Source organism: Nuphar pumila, chromosome 6 (genome assembly GCF_984573655.1).
Source record: "Nuphar pumila chromosome 6, dmNupPumi1.hap1.1, whole genome shotgun sequence".
In the NCBI taxonomy this organism is placed as follows: domain Eukaryota; kingdom Viridiplantae; phylum Streptophyta; class Magnoliopsida; order Nymphaeales; family Nymphaeaceae; genus Nuphar; species Nuphar pumila.
In genome coordinates this window covers 122,126,569-122,153,678 of record NC_143254.1, presented here as the reverse complement: position 1 = coordinate 122,153,678, position 27,110 = coordinate 122,126,569, and the positions used below count along the sequence as shown (strand labels likewise).

General features: G+C 36.5%; 1 protein-coding gene across 1 annotated transcript in view; it reads left to right on the top strand.

Moving 5' to 3' along the window:
* Positions 1 to 375: 375 nt before the first annotated feature.
* Positions 376 to 27,110, top strand: part of LOC149835991 (uncharacterized) — a 70,553-nt gene continuing 43,818 nt past the window's right edge. Inside the window, exons 1-6 of the mRNA XM_090008890.1 lie at positions 376 to 502; positions 575 to 733; positions 1,514 to 1,765; positions 1,875 to 1,994; positions 13,540 to 13,620; positions 14,027 to 14,122. Coding sequence (XP_089865016.1) covers positions 440 to 502; positions 575 to 733; positions 1,514 to 1,765; positions 1,875 to 1,994; positions 13,540 to 13,620; positions 14,027 to 14,122 — 771 coding nt within the window. The 5' untranslated portion in view covers positions 376 to 439. The remainder of the gene's footprint in view (positions 503 to 574; positions 734 to 1,513; positions 1,766 to 1,874; positions 1,995 to 13,539; positions 13,621 to 14,026; positions 14,123 to 27,110) is intronic.

The window sequence follows — 27,110 nt, the reverse complement described above, 5'->3', positions numbered from 1 at the left end:
TAACATAATTTTTGTGTGATTCTTAAGGACTGCAAAAAAAAAAGGTGTGAATATACATTTAAGTGAGATTTTGCCTTAGCTGCGAAACGATATATCGCGTGAACTTTGTGAGGTTTGCTTGTGCGAAGGGTTAAAAAGTCTTAAAAGTTTTCTATTTGATAAAATGCATTATATTTGTGGTAGAGTACGGTCATTTTTAGTATTTTTTTCTTATTCAAAATTCGAACCAACACAACTCTGTGTCGGATTAAGCAAATATCCAATCAGAGATCCGATTGAGTAAAAGCCAACATCCTAACCGAATCCGACCCGTTTACTTCGAAGTCAAAACACCAACTCCTTCCGCTCTGCAACTACAAGGCCTTCCCTCCCTCCTCTCCGGTGTTTGGATGAGAGAACAGCAGAGCTAAGAAACCTCGGAATACCTACGAGAAAAGAGATGCGTAAGAGAGACTTAGGCATCCTCTTGTTATCTGCCGTCGCCATCTTTTACTCTCTTCAGGTACCCTCTCTCTCTCTCTCTCTTAATGGGTATCGATCAATGGGTGTGATTGGAATTTCTGTGAGTCTATAGCGCGAGGGAAACGTCTCCTTCAGAGAAGCATGGTACCATCTGTCCGATGACTACCCGATCAAGTACGAGTCGGAGCGTCTTCCGCCGCCAATCGTGGTCGATCTCAATGGTGACGGTAGGAAGGAAGTCCTCGTTGCCACCCACGACGCCAAGATTCAGGTGATTTCTCGCTTTTCAATCTCTCCTATGAATTGGGTATCCGTCAATTTTAGTCTTTGAATTCACCTTGTTAGAGAAATGCAAATGTGATTTGGGGGTTAGAATGGTATCTTTTAAATTGTGTATTGATCAATTTTGCAAAAGCACTGACCTTGTTCGTTTTTCTATCTATCCTAGTGAAGAATAAAAAAGTTTGCGATATATCCCTTCGTGAGTCATTGTTGAATTGGTTTAGAGAAATTCAGATGGGAAAAGCCGTAGAGTTTGATCTTGATTTATGTTTTCTGGATGTTGGTACTCTGTACTTGTTTGTAGTATCAAAAGCTGTAGTAGAGTGGAAAAGTGTACCATATGGATTGGCAGGTATGTCCGGAATCTGCGCGCGTCCACTAGGTGGACGTTTTATCCTCTTTTGGCGTGAAATTCCCCTTCTTACGCTGTGAATAATTTCTGTTGAATACGAGTATATTCCATCCATGTGGTCTGAAAAAACTACTAATGTTTCTGACATGTAGAGTTGGTGTTATTTTTGATAATATAATTAGAGTTACATTTGATGGCATGGACATCCGACTCTTCTTTTGCAGTAACGTGGTACATGTGTTGGAACTTAGTTTAAACAAGTATAATGATGTAAAAACTTTACGAATCTATACTTTTCAAAAACCCCATAATATCGTTTAACATCAATATGTCAATGCTCATTTGGATAAAGAACTGGACTCATGTTCCTCTCCTCTTGTTGTTCTGGACCTTTCTTCTGGCGTGATCACATATCAGGTGCTTGAACCTCATGTATGGCGATCAGACGAAGGTTTCAGTGAAGCACGGTTGCTGGCAGAGGTTTCCCTTTTGCCCAGCAAAATACGCATTGCCTCTGGTCGAAGGCCTGTGGCTATGGCAGCGGGCTATATAAATCGAGTTCAAAAGCATGGAGAAATAAGAAAGCAGGTTTTGGTAGTTGTCACATCAGGATGGACAGTGATGTGTTTCAACCATAACCTGAAAAAGCTGTGGGAAATGAATATGCAGGTTTCTACAGCACTTTTGTATCCTTCAGTTTCTGTAGTCTGTTTCAATGCAGATATTTAATGTCATTTTCCACTTTTTTGAATAATGGATCTTGTTGTGTTCTCGGCAGGAGGATTTTCCACATGGTTCCCACCATAGGGAGATAGCGATCCACATAAGTAATTATACAGTGAAGCATGGAGATACAGGGTTGGTAATTGTTGGTGGGAGGATGGAAATGCAGTCTCATGTATGTTGCTTGCTTATATATTTTGTCCTATAGAGTGATCACTATGAGTTTGTAGATATTTTCGAATTTGCTTTTATGTGGTTGTATATTCCCTGAATTTGCTTGAATGACCCTCAAGAACCTAACAAAAACGTTACGTGTAGCACAGTTTGCTCCATTGGCACAAATATCATACCCTCCATGCTAGCTTTCTAGCATTCATTTCAACAACTATCAAGCTAACCACAGCTTAAAATAGTGTACTAACCTGATTCCATGTCCTACTCTACCTGGATCACCTCCCTACTAGGTCAATCCAGTATGTTGACCCGGTTAAAATATTGATAGCCTCAATTTTCTTCTTTTTTATGCAAGTTTGACATTATAGAAGAATTATTGATAGAGATAAATTTTGTTTGTCACATTTCTGCATGAATTAAGGCATGTTGTTCAAACCTTTTTGCTAATTAGTTTGCTGCTTGAGATTGTGATATCATTCTAATGTTAAAGCTTTTGGCTACTTTTTTTGGGTTGCAAGGTACAAGTTTTATTTATATGATTTTGTTAGTTTTATGAAATAGAAGCTAACATGACCTAGCTGAGCCACTGTGTTGATTTGTTTTAAGTATCAGCCCAAGATCAAACAATGACTCATGAGTCACTAGGTATTTGGACTATGGTCACAATACAACCTGTACTTTAGGAACTATGTAACATGGACACTTCTAAAAGGTCAATGCGCCCATGTCACATCTGTGTTAGTGTGAGTGCGACACTTCGACCCAGCTTTTGCAGTGTTACGTGTGGTCAACTACACTTGGGTCCAAGGTTGTACGTATCGTATGATACAGTACGATACATATTGTAACTTTGGGAGAAACCGATACGATATACACTCATATTGCGATATGAGTGTGTATCATACGATACACCCCTGTATCGTACGATACATGGCGTATTGTACAATACACCTTTCGTGTGCTTTAAAAAAATGAAAGTTACTTTTTTACTTTTTGGGTTTTAAATACCTCTTGAGGGCCGACGTCCTCATTTGTGTAGAGGCCATTAGAGGGGAACCCATGCACAGTAGGCGTTGTGAGAGCGATTTGGAGGCCAATCCGTGCGCAAGGGAGAGGGCTTTTGGGATTTTTTCAAGAGTGCATTTCCACCCTTTTCCACTCAATGAAGTGGGTTAAGGTAAAAAATGCCTATTCTATGCGTGCGTAAACTTGTCAAATATTTGTATGCCTATATTTTTATTTAGTGGTTAAATGATTATGTTTTATTTTAGATATTTCGATGTTGTCTTCATGTTCATCTTATAGAGATGATCCTGCATTGTAACACTTGTGAATTTTATCACAAAGATAAACTTGAATTTTCATGGTCGAAGTGTTATATAAGGGTATTTTTTTTGGAATTTGAATTAAATTGGATCCCGAATATTTTATTCGAATCTTTGGTAGCAGATCCTGGATATCTTATGGGGATATCTAATATTGGATTCCGAAAAGCTTGTTTGGATCTGTAGTGTGGGATCCCTGATATCTTAATTGGACTTTTTATTGGAAACGCAATGGTCCAGTTAGATTTTGACTTTGGATCCATAGCATTTTTGTGGATCCACGAATCTTAATCGAATCTTGGATTAGAATTTTAATATGGAATCCATAGCTTTTTATTTGGATCCATGATATTTTAATCGAATATCTGGATCTCTAAATCGAGCTCCAGAAAATCTGGATCTTTGGATGGAGCCGGATAGTCCAAATTTGGATCAAAAAACATAATGGATCGTGGTCCCTGTGTAGAAGATCCAAAATCACAATATTTTTTTTAGCTCACACTATCACGCATTAGGTGCATGGTAGAATTGAAAAAAAAAATGAAAATAATAGTGCGCCACACGGGGGTGGGTTTATTGTTGAACCCTAATTACATGGGCACCTAAGTAATAAGAAAAAAAAAACGCAATACACAAAAGGGGAAGGGGGGGCGTGAAACTTCTCCACTCATGATCACTGGAGAGAAAGGGGGAAAACCGAACCCCACTTCTCACCCACGATTTCTTTCTTCTCTCCCATTTCTTCTCCAACTCCTTCTCACGATATCTCTGTCTACCTCTAACAAAAATCATAAAATCCTATCAGTCGTGACCCTTCTCTCTCTCTCTCTCGCACATGGTCCAGAGGAGTGGGGGGGGGGGTCTTCACGTAGCTGCTGCTGCAAGGAGGAAGCTGCCAAGAGGTTGGGTTCTCAATTCAACGGAAGAGGTAGGATTTCTACACTACTGTATGTTTAATGTTCAGGTCTGTAGTGCTATGCATCTTCGATACCTAACTGTAAAAGAAAAAGAAAAGGATTAGTAGTCTGCGTATTTTTCTGAAAGGGGTCTGCGTGTTTTCATTTATTACATTTTCTGTGATTAATTTCGATGACAGAAATAGATGTCTGCGTCTTATAATAGTTTATTTTTCTTCTGTGTTATATTCCATGGTAAAATTGACTATTGCATATTTTTTTGAAAGGGATTTGCGGGTTCACATTTGTTAAAAATTTGGGTTAACTTCGATGATAGAAATAGATGTCTGCGTTTTCACATTCGTATATATTTTTTTGTTCCCTGATCAAGAATCGATTGCATCGTGGTTATAATAGTCAAATTTTCTCTATTAAGTTCAAGAAGAAAATCAGAATCTGCATGTTACATTAGTTATTATTATTATTATTTTTGTGAAAATTCAATAATCAAAATCAGTATCATTTGTTCTGTGTAAGTTCAATAATAGAAATTAGTGTCTGCGAGTTCACCGTAGTTAGTTACTGGTGTAAAATTTAATGACAGAAACTTAGTTGTGTTAAGTTCAAGGACAACATGGTTGCTGTGTTAAGTCCATTGACATGACAGAAACTTATTTGTGTTAAGTTCAAGGACAGCATGGTTGCTGTGTTAAGTCCATTGACAGTTTTGAAATTCTGTGTTAAGTACATTGACAAAAATTTATCTCTGTATTAAGTTCCATGGCAGTTTTGATTTCTATATTAGTTTCAATGACAGAAATTTATCTTCAAGAATTAATTTCTGCAGTTAGTTCAATGATAGTCTTGATTTGCTGTGTAAAGTGTATTGACAGAAATTGATTTGTGTTAAGTTCAATGACATGTTGTTGTGTTAAGTTCAATAACAGTTTTTGAAAATCTGTGTTAAGTACATTGACAGAAACTGATCTCTGTGGTAGGTTCCATGACAGTTTTGATTTCTATATTAGTTTCAATGACAAAAATTTATCTTCAAGAATTCATTTCTGCAGTTAGTTCAATGACAGTCTTGATTTGCTGTGTTAAGTGTATTGACAGAAATTGATTTGTGTTAAGTTCAATAACAGTTTTTGAAATTCTGTGTTAAGTACATTGACAGAAACTGATCTCTGTGGTAGGTTCCATGACAGTTTTGATTTCTGTATTAGTTTCAATGACAAAAATTTATCCTCAAGAATTAATTTCTGCAGTTAGCTCAAAGGCAATCTTGATTTGCTGTGTTAAGTGTATTGACAGAAATTATTTGGGTTAAGTTCAATGACAGAAATTATATATATATTTTTTGAGTTATGTTAAATGACGAAAATCAAGGTCTATGTGTATACATTAGATGCGTTCCTTCTGTATAATGTTCAATAACACAGATATAGTAATCTACGTGGTTTTTATCTGGGATAACTCCTTAGAATGTTCCCTAATGACAAAATCATAGCCTGCGTGTTGTACCTTTATGCTCATACGAAGATTTTAATACAATATGGATGATTTAGTGACAATGGAGTTATGTCATTTGCAATTATTACTTTTATGAAGATGTACCACTGTATTGATGTTAGTGACTATTGAGTTTAAGCTACTTGTGATTTTTGTAAAATAAGTTCATATTCGAGCTTACGGTTCGGGTGAACCATGGTGGTGCCATGTAAGCACGGGTTATGTCCTTATATGTAACTAAATGTAATGTGTAGTAATTTATTGAAGGCACATGGGTTGCCAACCAGGGTTTTGCCAACCAAAGGTTTTCAGGGTACTGCACATACATATAAAGCATTATAAATCTAGTACACAAGAACTCATAAGTCTAAATTTTTGCCTGACTGGTTTAAAAGTACTGGGGCACTTGTGCTTGCTCGGTTTGAAGGTACCAGAGCACACTGAGTTGGAATACATAAATAAATTGATAATTGACAACCTACCTATCTAAGGTAGGAATCTCTAGGATCATGCTACTACGGTTGTATGATTTGTTGCCTATGTGAGTACCTGCAAGATTAAACTATTGGGTTCAAAACATGTTGAACCCCTGAAAGGTTAGATAACAAAATTAATAAGACAAGCAAACCACTGAGACTGAGGCTTACCTTGGAGAGGGTAGGTGGTACAAAACTCCGGGGATGTATTATTTAACTTCGAGTGGTAATAGCTCATTGGTCCCCAATCTTCGGAGTTAGGGGACCCGAACTATCAAATTGTTCTAGGTGGTAAGTCCAAGTTCTTGTGCAGAAGTTAAGGGCACATCCTGTTGATTTTGGCCTTTGAGAGGTTCTCTCGGTTGTTAAACCACTCTTTTGGGATTTCAGTTTCAGTTAAACACTCGGGTTAATGAAACACACAGCATAACGAGCCACCGGGTGTTCTCTTCTGTTACGGTTGCCTTGGCCTGCGAGTACCCGCAGGATAATTAAAGCGAAACTTAAATTAACTATTTTATGTTCTTTGTTCATGTGGAACTTGCGATATATTGTGCTTGAAGGTACTTATAATATATTGTGCTTGCTTATATGTCAGAAATGAGTTATGATAATTATTGTTTCATGTAATATTCGGTTAGTTATGTCATGATATGTTATAGTTTTATTTATTGATAATTCATAGTATCATACTTCCTTGTTACATTGAACATATGCATAGGTATAGTAATCTTACTGCTTGGACTGGTTGTAGTCTGATCATATTATTATTTCATCATTTCAAGTGAAGACTAGATGACACTGAGCAGTTGTGGGATGATGTAGAGACTATGATGCACAAATTTTTGATGTTCTCGGGACATCTTGCAGTAGCTTAGTTATTTTTATTTCTGCTTTTGTAATGAACTTAACATTTTATCTTCTGTGTTAAACATTATTGGTACTTGAATGGATAATGTTATTTTGATTTCCCTGTGACGTACCCGAGCTGTTTAACCTGCAGTGGATTAAGTAGTACTGCTGTGTTAAAAAAAAAATTCTAAAAAATTCGATTAAGTTTTCGGGTCGTTACATGCATGACAATATTGAAGAAGCATGAATGATGTACCTTGACCAGGATCATCATTGAGCTATGTCACATGGGTGCGAGTGCGACACGGGTGCGGTGCAATTTTAAAATTTTTGGACACGGGGACTCGGCTATATATATTATTTTATTTTATTTTATTTTTTTAAAAAGATATTATTTTATTTTATTTAAAAAGTGCACATTCACAACACTGTGCACAGGCACTGTGCGCAGGCACAACACTGTGCACAGGCACAACACTCTGCACAGGCACAACACTGTGCACTGGCACAACACTGTGCATTGTGCACAGGCACATGCACAAGCACTGTGCACTGTCTCTTTTTATATAAAAAAATCATTTTTTTAGTTTTTTCAATAGACATTTTTGGACTCGATCAAAGTTGACCGAGTCCAAAATGTGGATGGACTCGGCCTCGACTCGTTGACCGAGTCCGACTCGGCGTTGACCGAGTCCAGGCCGAGTCCAAAGCCGCACCCGTGTCCGCATCCGTGTCGGGGCGTGTCAACTCGGGTGCGGCACCTCCCTAGTCGAGTCCGTGTGACATAGTCATTGAGACACGTTTTGTTATATTATTAGAGGTAGACTACATAGATTTAAGCAACATATTACAAGTGTTCATCAAAATCTACGTCGATGTGATTATCCATCTATTCCTGCCGCTTTTAGTATTGATGTTATTGCTGAACTAGAAGAAATTCAAAGAAGAATTTTGCAAAAATGTAAAGCAAAAAGACTTCTAATCATTGTTTTGTTAAGATATGCATATATATATATATATATATATTGTCATTGTAATAGTTAAATACCCAATAGGGGTATTTTAGTCTTTTCACAACCTTGTAATAAGTTGTACCCATTAGGGGTACAACAATCCTTTATATTACTTTTAGGGGCACTTTAGGTTTTTCTTATTTTTTGTAATCTATTCTTTTTATCAAAGGCATTATAGTCCTTATAATGCTCTTGAAATAGAGTTGTTGGGAAGTGCTCCCAACAACTATATTTCAAGTTGCCGGGAGCACTTCTCAATCGCTCTTCTTTGCTTCCTTTTGTATATAAATAAGGGGTGTAACCCCTCTTGTATGTTATGCTTGTTCAAGCATATTTGTTATACAAATTCTATATTTTTTATGTTCTTGGCCCCTAAGTAGCCCTTATGTGTATGTGCTTGTGTGATTGATCCATAAGTGGTCTTTGTGTTTTTGTAAGCGCATAAGAGGCACTCTCTTGTTATATTTCTTGTTTCGATACATGGTATAAGAGCCATTGGATCTCTTGGATTGCGACTTATACATGAAGATCAAAAGAAGGACCGTGAGTGGAGCTTGGTTTGTTGGATCATTGCCTCGGAAAGTGTACCATCAAACCTCTTCAACTCATTTCTTGTTAGCTCCTTCTTGTCTCTTCTTTTTACCCTTGTTCTCTCTCTCTCTCTCTCCTGTAAAAATGGAGGATGAAAGAGAAGTTGTCATCTCCATTTCTGCGAGACTCAATGATACAAATTATGTGATGTTGGCATCCATAGTAAAACATAAAATATGGGGAAAGGGTCTATGGGGTTTGGTTGATGGTACCAAAAGATAACCCAAACTTATGCTCATCAAGATTGAGAATGGAAAGAAAGTAACACTTCAACGAGATGAAATATCTAAGGTCGTTCAGGAGTATGAGAAAAGATGGAAAAAATGTTGGATGTGTTAGAATTTGAGAAGAATGGAGGACGCAAAGAGAGGAGCTACTGCAGAAACCCACAATTCCTAATACAGGATTCAACATACACTATTCTCATTATATGTTCTGTGTAACACAAAGTTTAGGGTACTAAAATACCCTTTTTACAACATAAAGAAATTACAAACATGCCATTAATGAAGTGCGTCAGCCCTGTATAAATTAAAATATAATAAGACACGGACACAGGTTTGGACCCAGACCCGATTTGGACCCAAATACATATATGATGTCTTTTTAGGACGGGCCACTAAAAAATCATTGAATGGTTCATCAATAGTGTTGACATCAAGAAGTGCTCAATTTAACATAATTTGATTTTGCTAGTGATGCATGAAAATATCTTAAGGATATGTATTGTCTAAGGGACATAACTCATGTATGTGATGTGCAAAATAAAGTTAGAACCATGATCCAAGGAGAAATGAGCATTAGGAAATACTGTAATGCTCTTTTTCTTCTTTGGGATGAATTGACTCTTTTAAAGTCTAAGTGGCATTGCCCCCAAGATGTAGAACTCCATGAAAATCAAATTATAACTGAACACTTTTACCAATTTATAAATGGGCTTAGACCCAAATTTAAAAGGACCAAATCAACCATTCTTCATGGAGGAAGAGTTCCTACTGTAGTTAAAACTCTTTAGGAATTAACTATAGAGCAAAATAGACTAAAGAAACCCTCCTCCACTAAAGATGAAGAATCAATTCTTGCTATGTCAAGGCCCCAAAAACCACTCAAGGGCTTATAAGCCTCCTCACTTTGGGAGAAGCAATGATTATGGGAGAAACTCAAATGATCATGAAAAAAAAGACTATGAATACAAGAAGAGTGGCAAATTAATGTGCTATTTTTGTTATGAACTGGGGTCACATCAAGCCATTTTGCCAAAAAAGGAAGAGAAAAGAACAAACAGATGAAAAGAAGGTGGCTTCTGGGAGACAATTTTTTGAAAAAAATGGTGTAGATGAAAGCTCCAAAAGCGTGAGATCATTATCTTTAGCATAACTCATGGAAGCACTACAATATCTTTAGCACAACTCATAGAAGCACTACAACCAATGTTAAAAAATCAAGCTCTCTCTCTCTCTCTCTTCGGTGCAACCGTATCCACATGTATTGATCCCGATAAGACTTCTTGGATTCTTGATTCTGGAGCTTCTTTTCATATGACTCTAAATGAGTCAATACTATCCGAACACCATACTAATCCAAATGATTCTTATGTTTTAACCGTCGATGAAACCTCTTTAAAAATCAAAAGTTTTGAAACTTTGCAAAAACATAAAACATTTCATATACCAAATGCTAGAATAGTGCCAAAATTAAATTTAAACCTCCTATTTGTTTTTCAAATTGCGGATCATGAGTGCAAAATCTCTTTTTTATCTAATGGTTGTTTGATACATGATTTATAGCCCGGGAAGTTGATTGGGCAAGGCCATAGAAGGGGAGATCTCTTTGTAATTGATAACTTTGAATATCATACCATGTTTTTTGTAATTTTGTAGAAAAGAAAGATATAGAAAGTTGTCACAAAAGAGTAAGACATCTTAGTATGTCAAATTTACATTTGTTTCAATTTCTTACAAGATGTAAAGAACAAAATTTAGTTTATGAAGATTGCATTTTTGGTAAAATAAAATCCTTGTCATATGGACATAGTCATTTTATATCTAAAGAACCATTTGAATTAGTGCACTCGGATATATGGAGATCGACTTTGATTGTGTCCAAAGGAGGAGTATCATACTGTGCTATTTTCGTGGATGATTTTAGTAGACACACTCGAATATATTTTCTTCTGAAGTATTTGATTGCTTCAAAAAATTTCATCATTATGCAAAAATGCAATTTAAAGCCACCATTAAAATTTTTAGATCCGATTATGGAGGAAATATTTTATCAAATGACTTTAAAAATTATCTTGATTTACATGAGATCTATGTCACAGGGACTCGGCCAACTAGGTGCCGCACCCATGTCGGGTGCGGGGGTGCTGGTGCGGCACCCAAGGTCATTTATGTCCAACTTTTGGACTTTATATATATCTATATATATATATATAATTTTTTATATTTTTTCCGCACCCCTGTACCCGCACCCATGTGACATAGCATGCGATTATTTATAAAAAATCTTGTCCCTATACTCCTTAACAAAATGGACTAGCTAAAAGAAAACAAACATATTGTTGAGACTACTAGAACACTTCTTTTGTCTAAAGATGTTCCTAAATTTTTTTGGGTTGAAGCCACTCTTACGATGGTCTACTTAATAAATAGAGTGCCTTAAAAAACTATTGAAAAATTTTCACCTATTGAAAAATTATTTAAAACTCCTCATAATTATAAAAGGTTAAGAGTTTTTGGTTGTAAATGTTTTGTTCTAACTAGCAAGAATGACAAACTTTTCACAAAAGCTATACCTTGTGTTTTCCTGGGATATGCCGAAAACAAAAAATGGTGTAGATGTTATGAAATTTAAAAAAATAAGTTATATGTTTCAAAAAATGTCGCGTTTCTTGAAAACGAAAATGAGTTTGATAAAAATAAAAACAAAGAACATTATGATTATTCCTTTCTTTTTGATCTAGCTAATGAACATGATAAAGTTGTCAATTATGATAGTAATGACATTCATGATGTGCATGAGAATGATAATGTGGATACTCATGATGCACATGAGAATGAGAATGAAGGTTTTGATGGTATAGTCCGTTCACATAACGAAGTTCAAACTTATTCTCGACTCACCGAAGATCATCCACCATGTGCCCTAGAAAGATATTCCCAAATTCAAGACATAGATTCATCTAGTATTAGAAAATGCATGAGGATTTCTAAAGCTCAAAGTAGATTCGAGTCATATGACTCTTTTGAACCCAAGTATAGAACATGTCTAATGGCCATCCACTCATATGTAAATTGTGTTTAAAATTTAAATTATGTAGTTGTTTGTTATTTACATTGTCAGTTATCAGTTGCATGGTTCATTATTAATTTTAGCAAGAGGAAAAGAAGAAAAGAAGACGATTATGATTATTGAGGTTTTATATGATATTTTGTTTTTGTTTTTGTGATATGAAAGTATGAGTCTTGTGGCATGTTCTTAATTGCAAGAGTCTTATGTAGCTCATAGAGACATAAATGCTTCATATGTGATTTTATAGTTGTATTTTGTGCAATTCATCATTGTTTCATGTGCTTTGATTTTTTAAAAAAATTTGCTATTTTTTCTTGATTTTTTGAAATTTTTTATTAAAAATTTACGATACGATACAATACGATGTTACTTTATGCCCGACCGATATGGGTAACGATACGATACATACAACCTTGCTTGGATCCATTTCTCTCTGAAACTGGACGTAGTTAATCTTAACCAAGTCCAATTTTATCCACATTATATATATATAGTGATGTGTGTATTCTAGACCATTTATCTCCCTAACTGTCCTAGACATCTTTAGAAGCGTACTTGCATGTGTGTTTTGTTTAATCTAAACCCATAGATGTGATTTCTATGCTTTATTTAGTAGAAAACATGTATTAGTTTAAGCATTTTTTATGTTTAGATGTGTTTTATCTCAATGAAAAATCAATGGTATAAATTGCACCAAAAACTTGATTGACTAAAAATCAAGAATTTTTGTTAAATTGATTTGATCCAAAGCATGCTCTTTAGTAAATAAGCACTAATAAACACATCTACAAGTTTGGATTAAGCAAAACACTTGTACCCTTACGTTTTTTAAAGAGGTCTGGGATGGTTTGGGAGATAAATGGTCTAGAAGATACACATCACTCTCTCTCTCTCTCTCTCTTTCTATATACATATATATATATATAGATAGATAGATAGATAGAGAGAAAGAGAGGAATATATGGTGCGGACTGTGGACAACATTGATTTTCAATGTTCCAAGTCATGTTTGATAATTCATACCTCACAGATGTGTTCAACATGATCCGTTTGCTAGGAATCGACAATTGGATCATGCTTTTTGGATAAAAAATAGTGATTTTATGAGCTTTCAAATTTATAAAAATTCGAAGTCATTGATTTTTGAATACTTATGAAAAGCTGCACATGTCATAACTGGATGATTCAAAAGCTGACTCCTGCTAAACAAACCATGTAGATCACATCTGTAAGGTCAGATTTCAAAAAAGGTATTGAAAAATGAAAAATTGACTGTCCACACACTCCTACCTTTAGGAGGAACCAATCGCTATATATATTGATCAAAATCTTGGACTTGTATGATATATCCTTCTTATAGAGACAATGCATAGTTATTGAAAATTTACCAACGGATCCTGTACAAACTTGCATCCTTGGAGCAGAGCTTCCTATTATTATCACTTATTTTTATGATCATTTGTGGAGTATTCTGTTATTTCATGTGAGGGACTCGTAGTATAAACCTATGGTACTTTTTTTTTCTAATTAATTGTACATGTGCATTTTGCATGAAGTGCTTGATGGTAATGCTACTTTTTCTTTCAGATTTACATGGATCCATTTGAAGAAGATATTCCTGCCAAAAAGAATACACAATCACATCGGAGAAGTGCTAGTGAGAATGAGGTATCTTGATACTTTCTTGCTGTCTTTGTTGGTTTGAAAGAATGTTGGTACTGAAACATGAAGCTATAATAGGTTATTAATTTGTGAATTCTGTGTATCATGCAAAGAATAAGCTCGTTTCACTTTATAGATTCTGTTAAACCTTCTTCACATAGTTTTGAGCATTATTTCTTTTCCATATGTGTATTCTGTTATATTTTAAGCTAGAAAAAGAAGTATATTTATGAATAGAGAAAGATACCAAGAGAACAAAAGAATGAAATATATGAAGTGAAGCATGATCATGTTGATAGTTTTACGTTTCTTTCCATAATGGATGACAAAGTATGCATTATCAATCTCTTTAATTTGATGAGTGCTGTTTTACAACTTCTAATGTCTTTACATTCTTGTGAGCCTTTTGCAGAACATTGAGAGCTCCGAAAAAGTTGATATGCATCACTTCGCCTTTTATGCTTTTGCTGGTCACACTGGTGCACTTCGATGGAGCAGAAAGATTGAGGTGCACATTGTCTTCCCTAACGGTTTTTAATCTATTGATTTGCTGGGTTCTGTGTGTGCCATATATGATAAATCATTTGTGCATATTTCTCTTCTTTTCCCTCCTACTTGACAAAAGAAATATTTTTGTGTATGCAAAATTGAAACTAGTCAATGTTCAGAAACCACATCCCTTATCCCCCTTACATATCATTTGCAATGGAAAACTTTGGTAAAATGTCAATATCCCGGTATATACAGCAGTGTCCATGTAACATATGTGGTTTTAAATTGTACTTTGTTTTTATTCTTATCATCATCTCCTTCAAGTGATGAGCATGCTTGGAAACTTCTTCACATAATCATATTCATGTCGAGATTCTACATTCTACTGGAGGCACTGAACTTTATTTCAGTGGATGATAGATACTTTGTTCATCTTCCTCAATTGAGACACCACTCAAGCATGATCTTTTAGCGATTAAGAGCAAGCCATGTATCGTGGGTACTTCTACCAGCCCCCCCCTATCCGTATCATAGTGTTGAAATGGGTTATGCTACTTTGTTATTTTTGTTGGCTTTGGAATTCAATTGACACATTTTAGCTATTTTATGGTCCGGTCAACTTGTTGTCAACGTGAGTGATGAAAAGTGTCCAATGTTAACTATATATGTTGACTATTAATTGTTATAACTATATATTTAAATTTTTTAATTCATGATTGTTAGTCTATCACTTTATGCATAGAGGATTTTGTAAGATGTAGCATAATTCTGCGGCTTTCAGTGTGCATCCACATGTGTCTTCTCGGGCAGTGGAAATAACGTGTCCTTATATCTACTGAATAGTGAATAGTCTAAAAAAAGAACAGTGATTACCTCAGTTGAAGCATAAAGATTAACAAGCTAAGGTAGACAAATTCAATCATGCAACATGCATTGAATCATCTCAAATTGCATAAAAAGATTCTTAAAACTGCATTTTCATTACAAAAATCTAAAATAATATAAAATTTGCTGAAACAAAATTGTTGACATATTTCCTGCAGAGAGACTCATCTGAAGAGTTTGTTTTGCCATTTCAACATTGGCTGTTGATTTTTATTCCAAACAGAACATGTTTCATGTAGACTTGCATATCCCAACATCATCATACTTTATGAAGATGATCTAGAAAACATCATCACCATCTCTTCCTCCATGAATGGCGATATTTATTTACCTCAATGATTCTTGTTCAATAAGAGCATTGGGGGAGAAGGGAAGAGAAATAGTTGTGGTTTGAGAGAGAAATCAAATAAAAAGAGGGTGCATGATGCTCAGTAAATTGAGGAAAAAAAGAGAGTTGAAATTTGCAGAAGAGGATGTGGAAGTGATATGCATGTGGAAGGGAGAGTACGCATTGAGAGACTAAATAAATACGAAATGAGGGGATCAAGTAATAAAAAAAATTGAATTTAGTTAAATAAGAAGTGGGGTTCAAATAATAAAAAATAGTTATAAGAAAATTAGTAGAAAGAATTAGAATGTGTGCCTCGTGTAGGAGACTTGTAGCCTGTGGAGCTAATAATTATGATTATGGTGATTGTTAGCCATGCCAAATGATTATAGTAATTTTATTTTGTTTTTCAAAGTCAAATTATTATTGCATTTAAAGATAATAAATATTGTGAACTGCAAAGTTAATAATTATGTATTATGTGTTAGAACATCAGCTTTCACCCGATCTGATCTGCAAAAGAAGGAAAAGTGAGAAGAAAAAGATAGAAGAAAGAGGAGACGCTGAGTCGATTTTGCTGCACACAGGCTCACGATTTTTTTCATTCATTATCGTGGCCTGGTTTAATGTATTTAAGCATTAGGTATTAGGTTACAACTTATGGACATGATTGTCCTATAACAAGTTATAATATTACATCCGTGCCCCAATAAACCCATCAATGCGCAATCCCAGTTTGGGTTTGTGTCAGACCCAAACTGGGTCCAACATTACACTTAATACCCTCCCTCAAGTTGTGCATGGTCTTGAACCATGGACAACTTGTTCTTTAGGAACTAAAATCTGTTTTTCGTCAAACCCTTTGTAAATAAATCTGCCACCTGGTCTTCTGTAGGAATGAAATGAGGCTCAATCTCTTTGTCTTCAACCTTCTGTCGAATGAAATGCTGATCTATCTCAATGTGTTTTGTCTTCCTGTGGAAAATAGGATTAAAGGATATATTAATATCACTTTGTTTGTCACACAATAAAATAGACTTAGAGATCTGTTCCTCCAATTCATTCAACAAATGTCTTGTCCAAGTAGCTTCAACAGTTGCAGCAGCCATTGAGCGATATTCAGCCTCAGTACTTGATCTAGCTACTGCTTTTTGTTTTCTACTACTCCAGGATACTAGGTTTTCCCCAAGAAAGATGCAATATCCGGAAACCGACCTCCTTTCATCAGGATCTCCTGCCCAGTCCGCATCACTGTAAATCATGACATCATGCATGCTTCCTCTTTTCCAACTTTTCTGATACACCAACCCAGTGTTGTTAAAAGCGTTGAGGCGTAGCGAGGCGCTCCACCAAAATCTGAGGCGAGGCGTAAGCCTCGAGGCGCAAAGCGTAAGCCTAAAAAAAAAAATATTTTTAAACTTAAAAAAAACTATAAAAATGATCTAAAATTATAAATAAATAAGAAATGCTTTATTGATGAAGCGCCAACCAACACGAAATAAAAAATCTCAAATAAATACGAAAAAAATATGAGATTAACATGTAAAAGTAGCATTAATGCAACAACTTGATCTATATAAGTATCTAATTGCATAAATATGAGCATTCATTCAATAAAAAACTAACATTAACAACAAAATGCATATTAGCACTAACAACATCATGTCATAATTAAAAAATGCATGTTAACATTAACAACCAAATGTTAATGTATTTGTCCAGAATTCTTTAAAATAAGAGTGTTAACATTCACAATTACAACTGAAAGTCCCAAAAAACATATAAATGGCCAATAGCTCTATGATATGAATTAGGGCCTAGGCTCTTGTTGTGTCTCGTCATCATCAATATTTAAGTCTTCAATATCATCATCTGAAGAATCCATATAAATAGGTTCTTCTTCATCTTCATTCTCTGACTCTTCATCATCTACACTTTCTTCATCCACGTCCTCAATTACTTCTTTTGCTTTTCTTTTTCCTTCAATAAAAAAAATGTATTAAATATTTAGGTTATGTAATTAAAAAAATACATTTATATTCATAGCTAGGTAAAAGGAATATAACTTTACCTCGATCTCTTGAAGACATGTCTTGCCTAAAACCACTTTGTGAAACATGAGGTGAAGTGACTTTTTCAATAGGAACATGCTCAATGGCATTTATGTCGAAGTTCGGATCCAACCATGAATCCTCCAACCAATTGGGATCACTTGGCAACACTGGATCTTCCTTCTCCACAATCCACTCATCGTCTGAGTCTATATGATCTAGACATATAGGGTCTTTGGTAGCCCTCCTCTTCATATTTCTCTCTCTTAATTTCATATTGTACATTACAAAAACCAATGCATTCATCTTCTCTTGTTCAAGTCTATTCCTTCGTTTTGTATGCACCTATAATTTCAAATCATTGATAATCAAATATAAGATAATTAAAATATAAAAATGTATTTCAAAAATAAAATACAAAGTCACAAACCAATGAGAAAGTACTCCAATTCCTCTCACAGCCCGATGCACTGCATGTCAAACTTAAAATTCGAATTGCAAAATTCATCAACTCAGGATTTTCGTGCCCAAATGAACTCCACCAATCAGCTGCATTCAAATAAAATAATAAAAAATTGATAAAAACATTAAGAATGTCATAATTAACAAAAACATAAAAAAATATTGACAAATAACAACATAATTGCAAACTTACCAGGACTTTTTAATTTTCTTGTTGTAACAGCTGCCTCTCTGCCAAACAAGCCATTTGCCTTTTTAAATGCATCGATTTGTGTTGTATTTTTCAACCGAATATTTGCATCAGAAACTAATTTTTCAACACAATCATAAAAGCCACCCATAACTTCTCCATCAGGGTTGAAGTTGTCAGCATAATGAAAATGTGGATTTAAATAATAGGCAGCTGCATGCAAAGGCTTATGAAGTTGCAAGTCCCATCGTCTATCAATGATATCCCAAATAGGTTTATATTTTCTTTGGACATTGTCAAGGTTTGAAGCAATTTCCTCCTTCGCTCTATCCATTGCCTCATACAAAAATCCCATAGCAGGTTCATCTGCATCAACGAGTCGCAACACTTTGACGAGAGGTAGTGTAGCTTTAATTGCATATGATATGGCAACCCAAAACTTATGATCATTAAGAACAATACAAGAAATGTTCTTAGCATCAGATTTCTTATAGTAATTAGATGTTCTAAAATTTGAAGATAAGAACATCGACTTTAACTCTTTCTTATAACATCCAATACTATGAAGTGTAAGATATGTTGTGGCAAAACGAGTGACGGCTGGACGCAGAAGTTCTTTCTTCTTTGTGAATTTTCTCATTAAATTTAATACCCATGCATGACTATAAATGTATCTTGTAATTTTTTTTGCCTTTTCCACTGTATCTTTAAAAATTGATATCTTTCCAATATCTTCTAACATAAGATCCAAGCAGTGGGCTGCACATGGTGTCCAAAAACATGTTTTTCCTGCTGTTAACATATTTCCAGCTGCCACATAATTTGGTGCATTATCTGTAATGAATTGCACCACATTACTTTCACCAACTTCTTTAACAACTTCTTCAAACAACTGACACAAATTTGCACCAGTTTTTTCCATGTCGCTGATGTCAACAGACTTCAAAAATACTGTCCCAGATGAGCTGTTCACAAGAAAATTAATTAAGTTTCTTCCTTTCCCATCTGTCCAACCATCTGCCATAATACTGCAACCAACCTTTGGCCACTCTTTTTTGAACTCTTTCAAAATTTCATGAGTACAATCTACCTCGTCCTTCAAAATCCACGTTCTGATCTCATGATAAGAAGATGGTTTGAACCCTCGCCCATAATTTGCAATAGCTTCTACCATTGCACCAAAATATGGACTGTTGCAAAGATTAAATGATAAGGCATTTGCATAAAAAAATCTACCAATGGCACGACATGCATTTTTTCTTTCATCCCTTTTGAAAGCAGTGTTTATTGTGGTTTGCCGTGCTTCTTTGTTCACAAAAAGGTCCATAGGACCAGCTGCACTTGTTTTTGCATCACTACCTGATCTACTAGCTTCTTTATTCACATTATCGCCGGTTGATGATCCAAAATAAACACTTCTCCCGATATCCAACTTGGTTTGCTCTAACTCTTCTTTCTTTAGCCTCTGATCCTTTAGATGATTCTGAAAAAATCTTTTCACGTCATGTGGAACCGCTTCGCACATGCTTACACCATGCTTTGTGCCAGCTAAGTGATGTTTTAGCCTATAGATGCCTCCTGTAGTCTGTTTATGACAGTAATTGCAAATTACATGTCCTACAAGTTTAGGATCTTTAGTAGGATTTGGAACTTTAACTCCATGATCCCATCCTACATCTTTTGCCATTTTTCAACTGCAAAAATACATAACACAAAATATATATTAACATCATGCATTCTGCTGACCACATTACATGAAAACAAATGCAAAATAAACAATCTTGGTGTATAAGCTATATACGAATCCTAGAAAAAAACATAATTGACGAGAAAAAAATAATAAATATAATTAGGTCAGTTTTTTAATTGGGTCTCAAAGTTCATTCAATAATGCACACTTATAGCCACACACACACATAGTAGAGATAGAGTGGAGGTGGTTTGGATCCCAGATTTCTTCTCAAAAACAAAAAGAAAACACCAACCAACTCCGGAGATCAACCCCAAGAAATTGTGAAAATGCCGGAAAAAAAAACATATATTGAATATGCTAAACAGAGGTCACCATTATGTTTGAATATTTCAATTGTGTGTTCTATCTCAGTTTACACAGTAGTGAAAAGAAACCTACAACCCCACAATCTGTTTTAGTTTGCTTCATTATCCTATTGTAAAAGCACTCAAAACTGAGACTGTTTTCATACTCAAAGATGTGAGCCAATAAAAATCACAAATTAATTCAATTAAAATGGGTTATAGTGTAAAATATCCTATGGATCAACATCTAGATAGACCTAATAGCATCTTGAGAGATCCTTAAATAGTCAGTTTGAAGAAAAAGTTGCTTTTTATTGTTTCATTCAACAAATTTATTTCCAAAATGTAGGTCGGGTGGGCTCCTATACATCAGAAACTGATTGAAATAACCATACAACTGCTCCTTTATGTCCAACTTTTATCTTCAAGAGAAGTTGCGCTGAAGTGACCACCAACATGACAAGGGATACAAGTTCCATAAGAGCCTTTTCAGTTCCATAAGAGCATTATTGACGAAAAACCAATTCAATGCATGCTTAAACAATTCAGGACATCGCATATTTGATTGCACACCAAGAAATCATCATCGCTACAGTTATATGGACAAAAAAGGAAACCAAGGGACCGCAGTCATATGGATAAAAAATGACTACAATTATTAATAAAAATCTATTTCATATGGACAAATCAAACTATTTGCTGCAGTCAGGGCTGGGCTAGGACTGGGCTGAGCTACAAAAATGGATAAAAATCTATTTCATATGGAATCAGGGTTGGGGTAAGACTGGGCTTTTAAAAAAAAAAAAAATTTAACTGTTTCGGGAGGCAGGACTGGGCTACAGCCCAGTCCTGCCCCCCCCTAGATACGCCCCTAGTTAATAAAAAAAAAACGAAAAAGCCATACCTGAAGGAAAACGATGATCGGCGACGAGTGGTGGCCGGCGGCGAGTGGTGGCCGGCGACAGCAGTGCCGGCGGCGAGTGGTCGCACGGCGAGTGGTTGCACTGCGAGTGGTCCCTTCTCAGCAGAGGCGGTGATCGGCGAGTGGTGGTCGGCGACAGCAGTGGCGGCGGCGAGTGGTGGTCGGCGACAGCAGAGGCGGCGAGTGGTGGTCGGCGACAGCAGTGGCGGCGGCGAGTGGTCGCACGGCGAGTGGTCGCACTGCGAGTGATCCCTTCTCAGCAGAGGCGGTGATCGGCGAGTGGTGGCCGGCGGCGAGTGGTGGCCGACGGCGAGTGGTGGCCGGCGGCGAGTGGTGGCCGGCGGCGAGCAGTGGCGGTGGACGAAAGGGGACAGAGTGGAGAGAGAAGGGGCGAGGGCTTTCCCTCGCCCCGAAGCACCTGTGTCTTTTTTAAAGACACAGGTTCTCGATCTTTCGAGAATACGGGCCCGGATCCGGGTCGAACTCGGGTCCGGGCCATCCGATGTTTAATGCGCGGCTCACTTTGAGGCGCGCCTCGCCTCAAGGCGTACGCCTCAAGGCGCATGAGGCGTACGCCTCAAGGCGCATGAGGCGTACGCCTTGAGGTTGTTGCGCTTTTTACGTGCGCCTCAAGGCGAAAAGGGTCTCGCCTCGAGGCGAGGCGCGCTTTTTGCGCCTTGAGGCGCGCTTTTAACAACACTGCACCAACCCATCTCCAATGGTACCTTTTAAGTATACTGCATCCATATGTCCTGTTCGTGGCTCATGCATGAACTATGACACTTGATTGACAGAATAAGCAATGTCAGGGCGAGTAAAGGTAAGATATTGAAGCATGCCAACTACACTTCAATATCTTGTAGGATCTGGGTAAAAATCTCCATCCTGTGAACTGAGCTTTTGATGTAAGACACTCGGTGTAGACAAAGGCTTGCAATCTTGCATACCAAATTTCTTCAATAAATCTAGTGTGTATTTATGTTGTGTCAAGGTCAGGTAACCATCCTTACTGTCTACCTCGACCCCAAGGAAATAACGCAAATCTCCCAAATCTTTCATTTTAAACCTTTGACTTAATAGTCCTTTTATTTCTTCAATGTGATTCATTGAATTCCTTGTAACTATAATATCATCAACGTATATCAACAATAAGGTGGTTATACCTTTATCCTTGAAGATAAATAAGGAGTGGTCTAAGAGAGATCTACAAAACCCATGCCTCTGTATAAACTCTCAAACCACGAGCGTGAGGCCTGCTTCAAACCATATATGGCTCTTTTTGGTCTGCATACATATGTGCTTGGGTCTCCCTCAGCATATCCTGGTGGCTGTTCCATGTAAACTTCTTCCTTCAAGTCTCTATGAAGAAATGCATTTTTGATATCTAACTGACTCAATGTCTATCCATGTTTGACGGCTAAAGAAAATATAATTCTTATTGTCCCCATTTTGACCACGGGGCTAAAAGTCTCATCATAATCCTGACCATATTCCTGTGTAAACCCCTTTGCAACAAGTCTTGCTTTGTATCATTCTATAGTGCCATTGGGTTTGTATTTGATTTTATAAACCCACTTGGAATCAACAACATTTTTGTTAGGAGGTCTGGCAACAATTTCCCATGTCTGACATTCATGAAGCGCTTCCACTTCTTCATTCATGGCCTCAATCCATTTGTTTGATTTCACAACATGATGAAACCCTATGGGTTCATCATGCTTATCAACCTGAGACAGAAAAAGCTGAAGATCCATAGAAAAATTATTGTAGCTGACCCACCTGTCAATAGGATGTTTGATTCTATTCGAACTCCTAAGGTTTCCAACAGGCACATAAGTATCTGATCCAATGTGAGGAGCAGAGGGAGTACCTTTTTCTCTTCGCACATACACATACCCTTTAAATTTGTCAATAGAATGCGATTGTGGGTCTGCCCCTTCTTCAGTATGTGAAGCTCCACCGACCTGATCACCGGATTGAGGTAAGCATGCTTGACCTGAGTCAATATTATTTTGGTCAGCCGAGTTTGTTTCTTGAGTACACTGAGGTGAGCAATCACCATAAGCATATGCAAATAATTCTGCATTCATCCACGGATGATAAACTTCTTCTCTGGGAATCCTTCGACAAGTATTAAATGATATATCTCCAAGATTATTCTCGTCAAACACAACATTCCTGGAAATCTTAACACACTTAGTCATGGGGTTGTAACACCAATAACCTTTATAATCATCAGCATATCCCACAAATCTACACTTGGAAGCCTTTGGTTGAAATTTGTTCCTGAGAGAATCATCAATATGAATATAACAAATGCATCCAAACATACGCAGCACATTATAATCGGGTTGAATGCCAAAAAGAGAACAGAATAGTGAACTATTTTGCAAAACTGTCACAGGCAAACGATTTATAATATAGACAGCTGAATGGAATGCTTCTGTCCACAGACTAATGACAAGATTATTGTCGTGCATCATGCTCATGGCCATTTCAACAATATGTCTATGCTTTCTCTCAGCGACCCCATTTGTTGTGGCGTATGTAGACAAGACACTCTACGCTTTATTCCATTACTTTGGAGAAAATCAGTAAAATCCTTCGATGTATACTCACCACCTCCATCACAATGAAAATGCAGAATATTGGTAGAGAAATGGTTTCGAACAAAGGCATGAAAGTTGCGAAATATGGAAAAAGTTTCAGACTTATGCTTCATAAAGAATATCCAAGTATAACGAGAGTATCTGTCAATAAAAATGAGATAATATCTGTTGCCAGAAGAAGAGCATACAGGCGCAGGACCCCAAACATCTGAATAAACAATTTCAAAGGATCTTGAAGCTCTTTTATTTATAGAATCAAAAGGAAGTACATGACTCTTACGCATCTGACAGCTGTGACACTTTTTATTACTGTTTTCAAGAGTTAAGCTTGATTTAGGAATTAATTTGCTTGATACAAGTTTCTCAAGAAAAGAATAACTGCAATGGCCAAGGCGATCATGCCAAAGACTTGGCTTATTACATTTGGAAAGACTAAAAACAAACAGACTCAGGACCTGACTTAGATAACTCAGACTGAAAAGACTTAGACTTCAATAAGGACTTTAAGACAGGACTGGTACGCGCAAATGGATCTTCCTTGAAGATGTACATATTTCCTTTTCGCTCCTCTTCAGCGAATGTCTCCCTCATTTGAAGATCCTTGACATACACAGAAGAGAGAGTGAATTCAACATATGAATGTGTATCATCAACATGTTTAGACATAGAGATGATGTTCTTTTTTATGTTAGCAGCATGAACAACATTTGACAAATTAAGAGACTATTTTGACAGAGGAATGATTGCATTACCAATGTGAGAAATGTGATGGTGAGATCCATCTCCAGTAACAATACTATTTTTACCAAAGTAAGGAACCTAGTTTGAGAGCTTACCAACATCGCCTGTAACATGGGTCACTGCTCCTGAATCAACATACCATGGTCCTTGATCATTCTGTTTCAAGTGTAACCCAGACAGAGCTGCCAACAAAAGTTGTTTCACCTCCCCATCAGACTTGGTAACATTATCTTCCTTCTTGCTCTCAGTGTTTTGCAATTTGCCTTTATTTTGAGGATTAAACCAGCAATTTACCTTAATATGTCCCTTTTTATTGCACAGGTAACATGTCGGGACAACTCTTTGAGTTTGGTTCTTCGCATTAGAGTTGAACGACATATTGGGTGTTGGAAGCAAACCTGGACCTGCAAATCTACCACGACCTCTTCCTCCTCTGAAGTCATTTCCTCCACGACCACGACCAAAGGAGAACCCAGTGGCTAAGACATCTTGGGAGTCGGATTGAGCACGAGAATCTTCAACGATGCCTTTCAATGACATTTCGTATTGTAGAAGTTTTGCTCGGAGGTCTTCAAATGTGGGAAGCACGGGCAAGCACAACAATGATGTCACCAATACATGATAATCTGGGCCTAAACCATTCAATGTCTGTTGCACTTTATCCTTGTTCGGCACTTCACATCCAATAATGGCTAGTTGATCTGTAATAGTTTTCATCTTATTCAAGTAATCCATGATAGATAGACCACCTTTCTTAAGAAGCTGGAATTCACGCTTGAGAAATAAAACTCTTGCTTCAGATATCTGAGAGTATGTCTGTGTCAACCTGTTCCACAATTCCATCGCTGTGCAGTCGTCGGGGATAGCAACTAGTACTTCCTAAGACAAGGTAGACGTGATTTAGGCAATTAATGCCTGATCTTTTCTCATCCAAGAGACATAATCCGGGTTGCGAACAAGGTGAGTAGATGTAGCCTCATGAGCATCTGTTTCCTCCTTTGCAATGAACTCTGGTGGGACTGGAATTGATCTATCCAGATGACTAAAGAGATCTTGGCTCCTGATAAAAGGAACTATTTGTCTCTTCCAAGTCAGGAAATTGTAATTATTTAATTTTTTAGAAACAAGTTGGCTAAGGAAGTTTGATGACAAACCGGACTGGGTTCAAGAAGAATCCATGGTTATGAGATACAAGAATATAAAATGAAAAACACTCTAAGAAAGAAGCAATCAAATGACTACTTAAAACTCAAGATAGTGTGACTGTTTAAAATTAGTCCAGAAGGGAACTGACTATAACAGAATTCAGATCTACCTTTTTTTTTTTGCAGATATCAGATCACGAGAGTATTCAAATTATCAATTCAATATTTATGAATCAAGCCAAAGCACAATTATTCAACGTTGTGAATATTCAAGTTATCGGATCACGTGAACAAGTGTCAGATCACGTTGATTAACTGAGTTTTCAGATTAATCAATGATGAGTATTCAGATAAAGGAATGAGAAAACAAATTCAAGAGAAAGAAAAGAAAAGAAAAGAAAGGATAGCTCGAGTTTTGCTTGAAATATAGCGGCGATTCAAGAGATGTTGATTAATCGTGTTTTCAGATTAATCAACGATCAATTTTCAGATGAAAGAATGAGAAAACAGATTTTAGAGAAGTAAGAAAGAAGAAATCGTGTTTTCAGATGAAGGAAGAAAGAGGAAATCACGAGTTTCAAGAAAGGATTTCAGGTGAAAACACGAAAGTGCTTTTAGGAAAAAGAAAATCTGGATGAGAAGAAGAGATCGTACCTTTGAGAGAAAATACGATAACACAGATTGTGGAAGAGGGAAAGTTTCGTGACTGAAATAAGATATTCTCTATGGTCATACCTTTTGGAATCAATACCGAGCCCTAGGTCCAACCGTGCTCTGATACCATGTTAGAACATCAGTTTTCACCAGATCTGATCTGCAAAAGGAAAAGTGAGAAGAAAAAGATAGAAGAAAGAGGAGATGCTGCTGCACACAGGCTCATGATTTTTTTTCGTTCATTATCGTGGCCTGGTTTAATGTATTTAAGCATTAAGTATTAGGTTACAACTTATGGACATGATTGTCCTATAACAAGTTACAATATTACATCCGTGCCCCAATAAACACGTCAATGCGCAATCCCAGTTTGGGTCTGGGTTAGACCCAAACTGGGTCCAGCACTACACTTAATATTATGGATCTTGTTAACCGTTGCTAAGTGATCATTGTAGTGCTATGTAACTTCTGTACCCCTGAAGCACTGGTGCTGGTGCGGCACTTGACACCGCTGGATGCAGGTCAACAAGTGTCAGGTGCGGTCAACCCCACACCTGACCATTTTCGTCCAATTTTTGACTCGGTTGACTTTGGCGAAGCCCAAAATTGTTCAAATTTGGAAAACAAACTTAAAAAAGAAACTTATAGTTGTGTGTATATATAGAATATAATTATATAAATTTGCTGCAGTCGTTTGTACATGCAATCTAATAGAAAACACCAACTTTTTACAAATTTTCCATTTTTTTTTTGCAAATTTAACCTCACAAATGTGATCTATATAATTTCTTTACAATGTACCAAAATTTCATGACTCAAAATCTTATTTTTGCATCGAAAAAATGGTCCATAATGTGATTCCTATCAAACAAACCATGCCAAACACATCCTCTCCAGCACCTATGTGACATAGTTGTAGTGATTTCATTTGTTCTTTTTGGTGAAATTATTAATGCATTTAAATTCATGTGGGGCTCAAG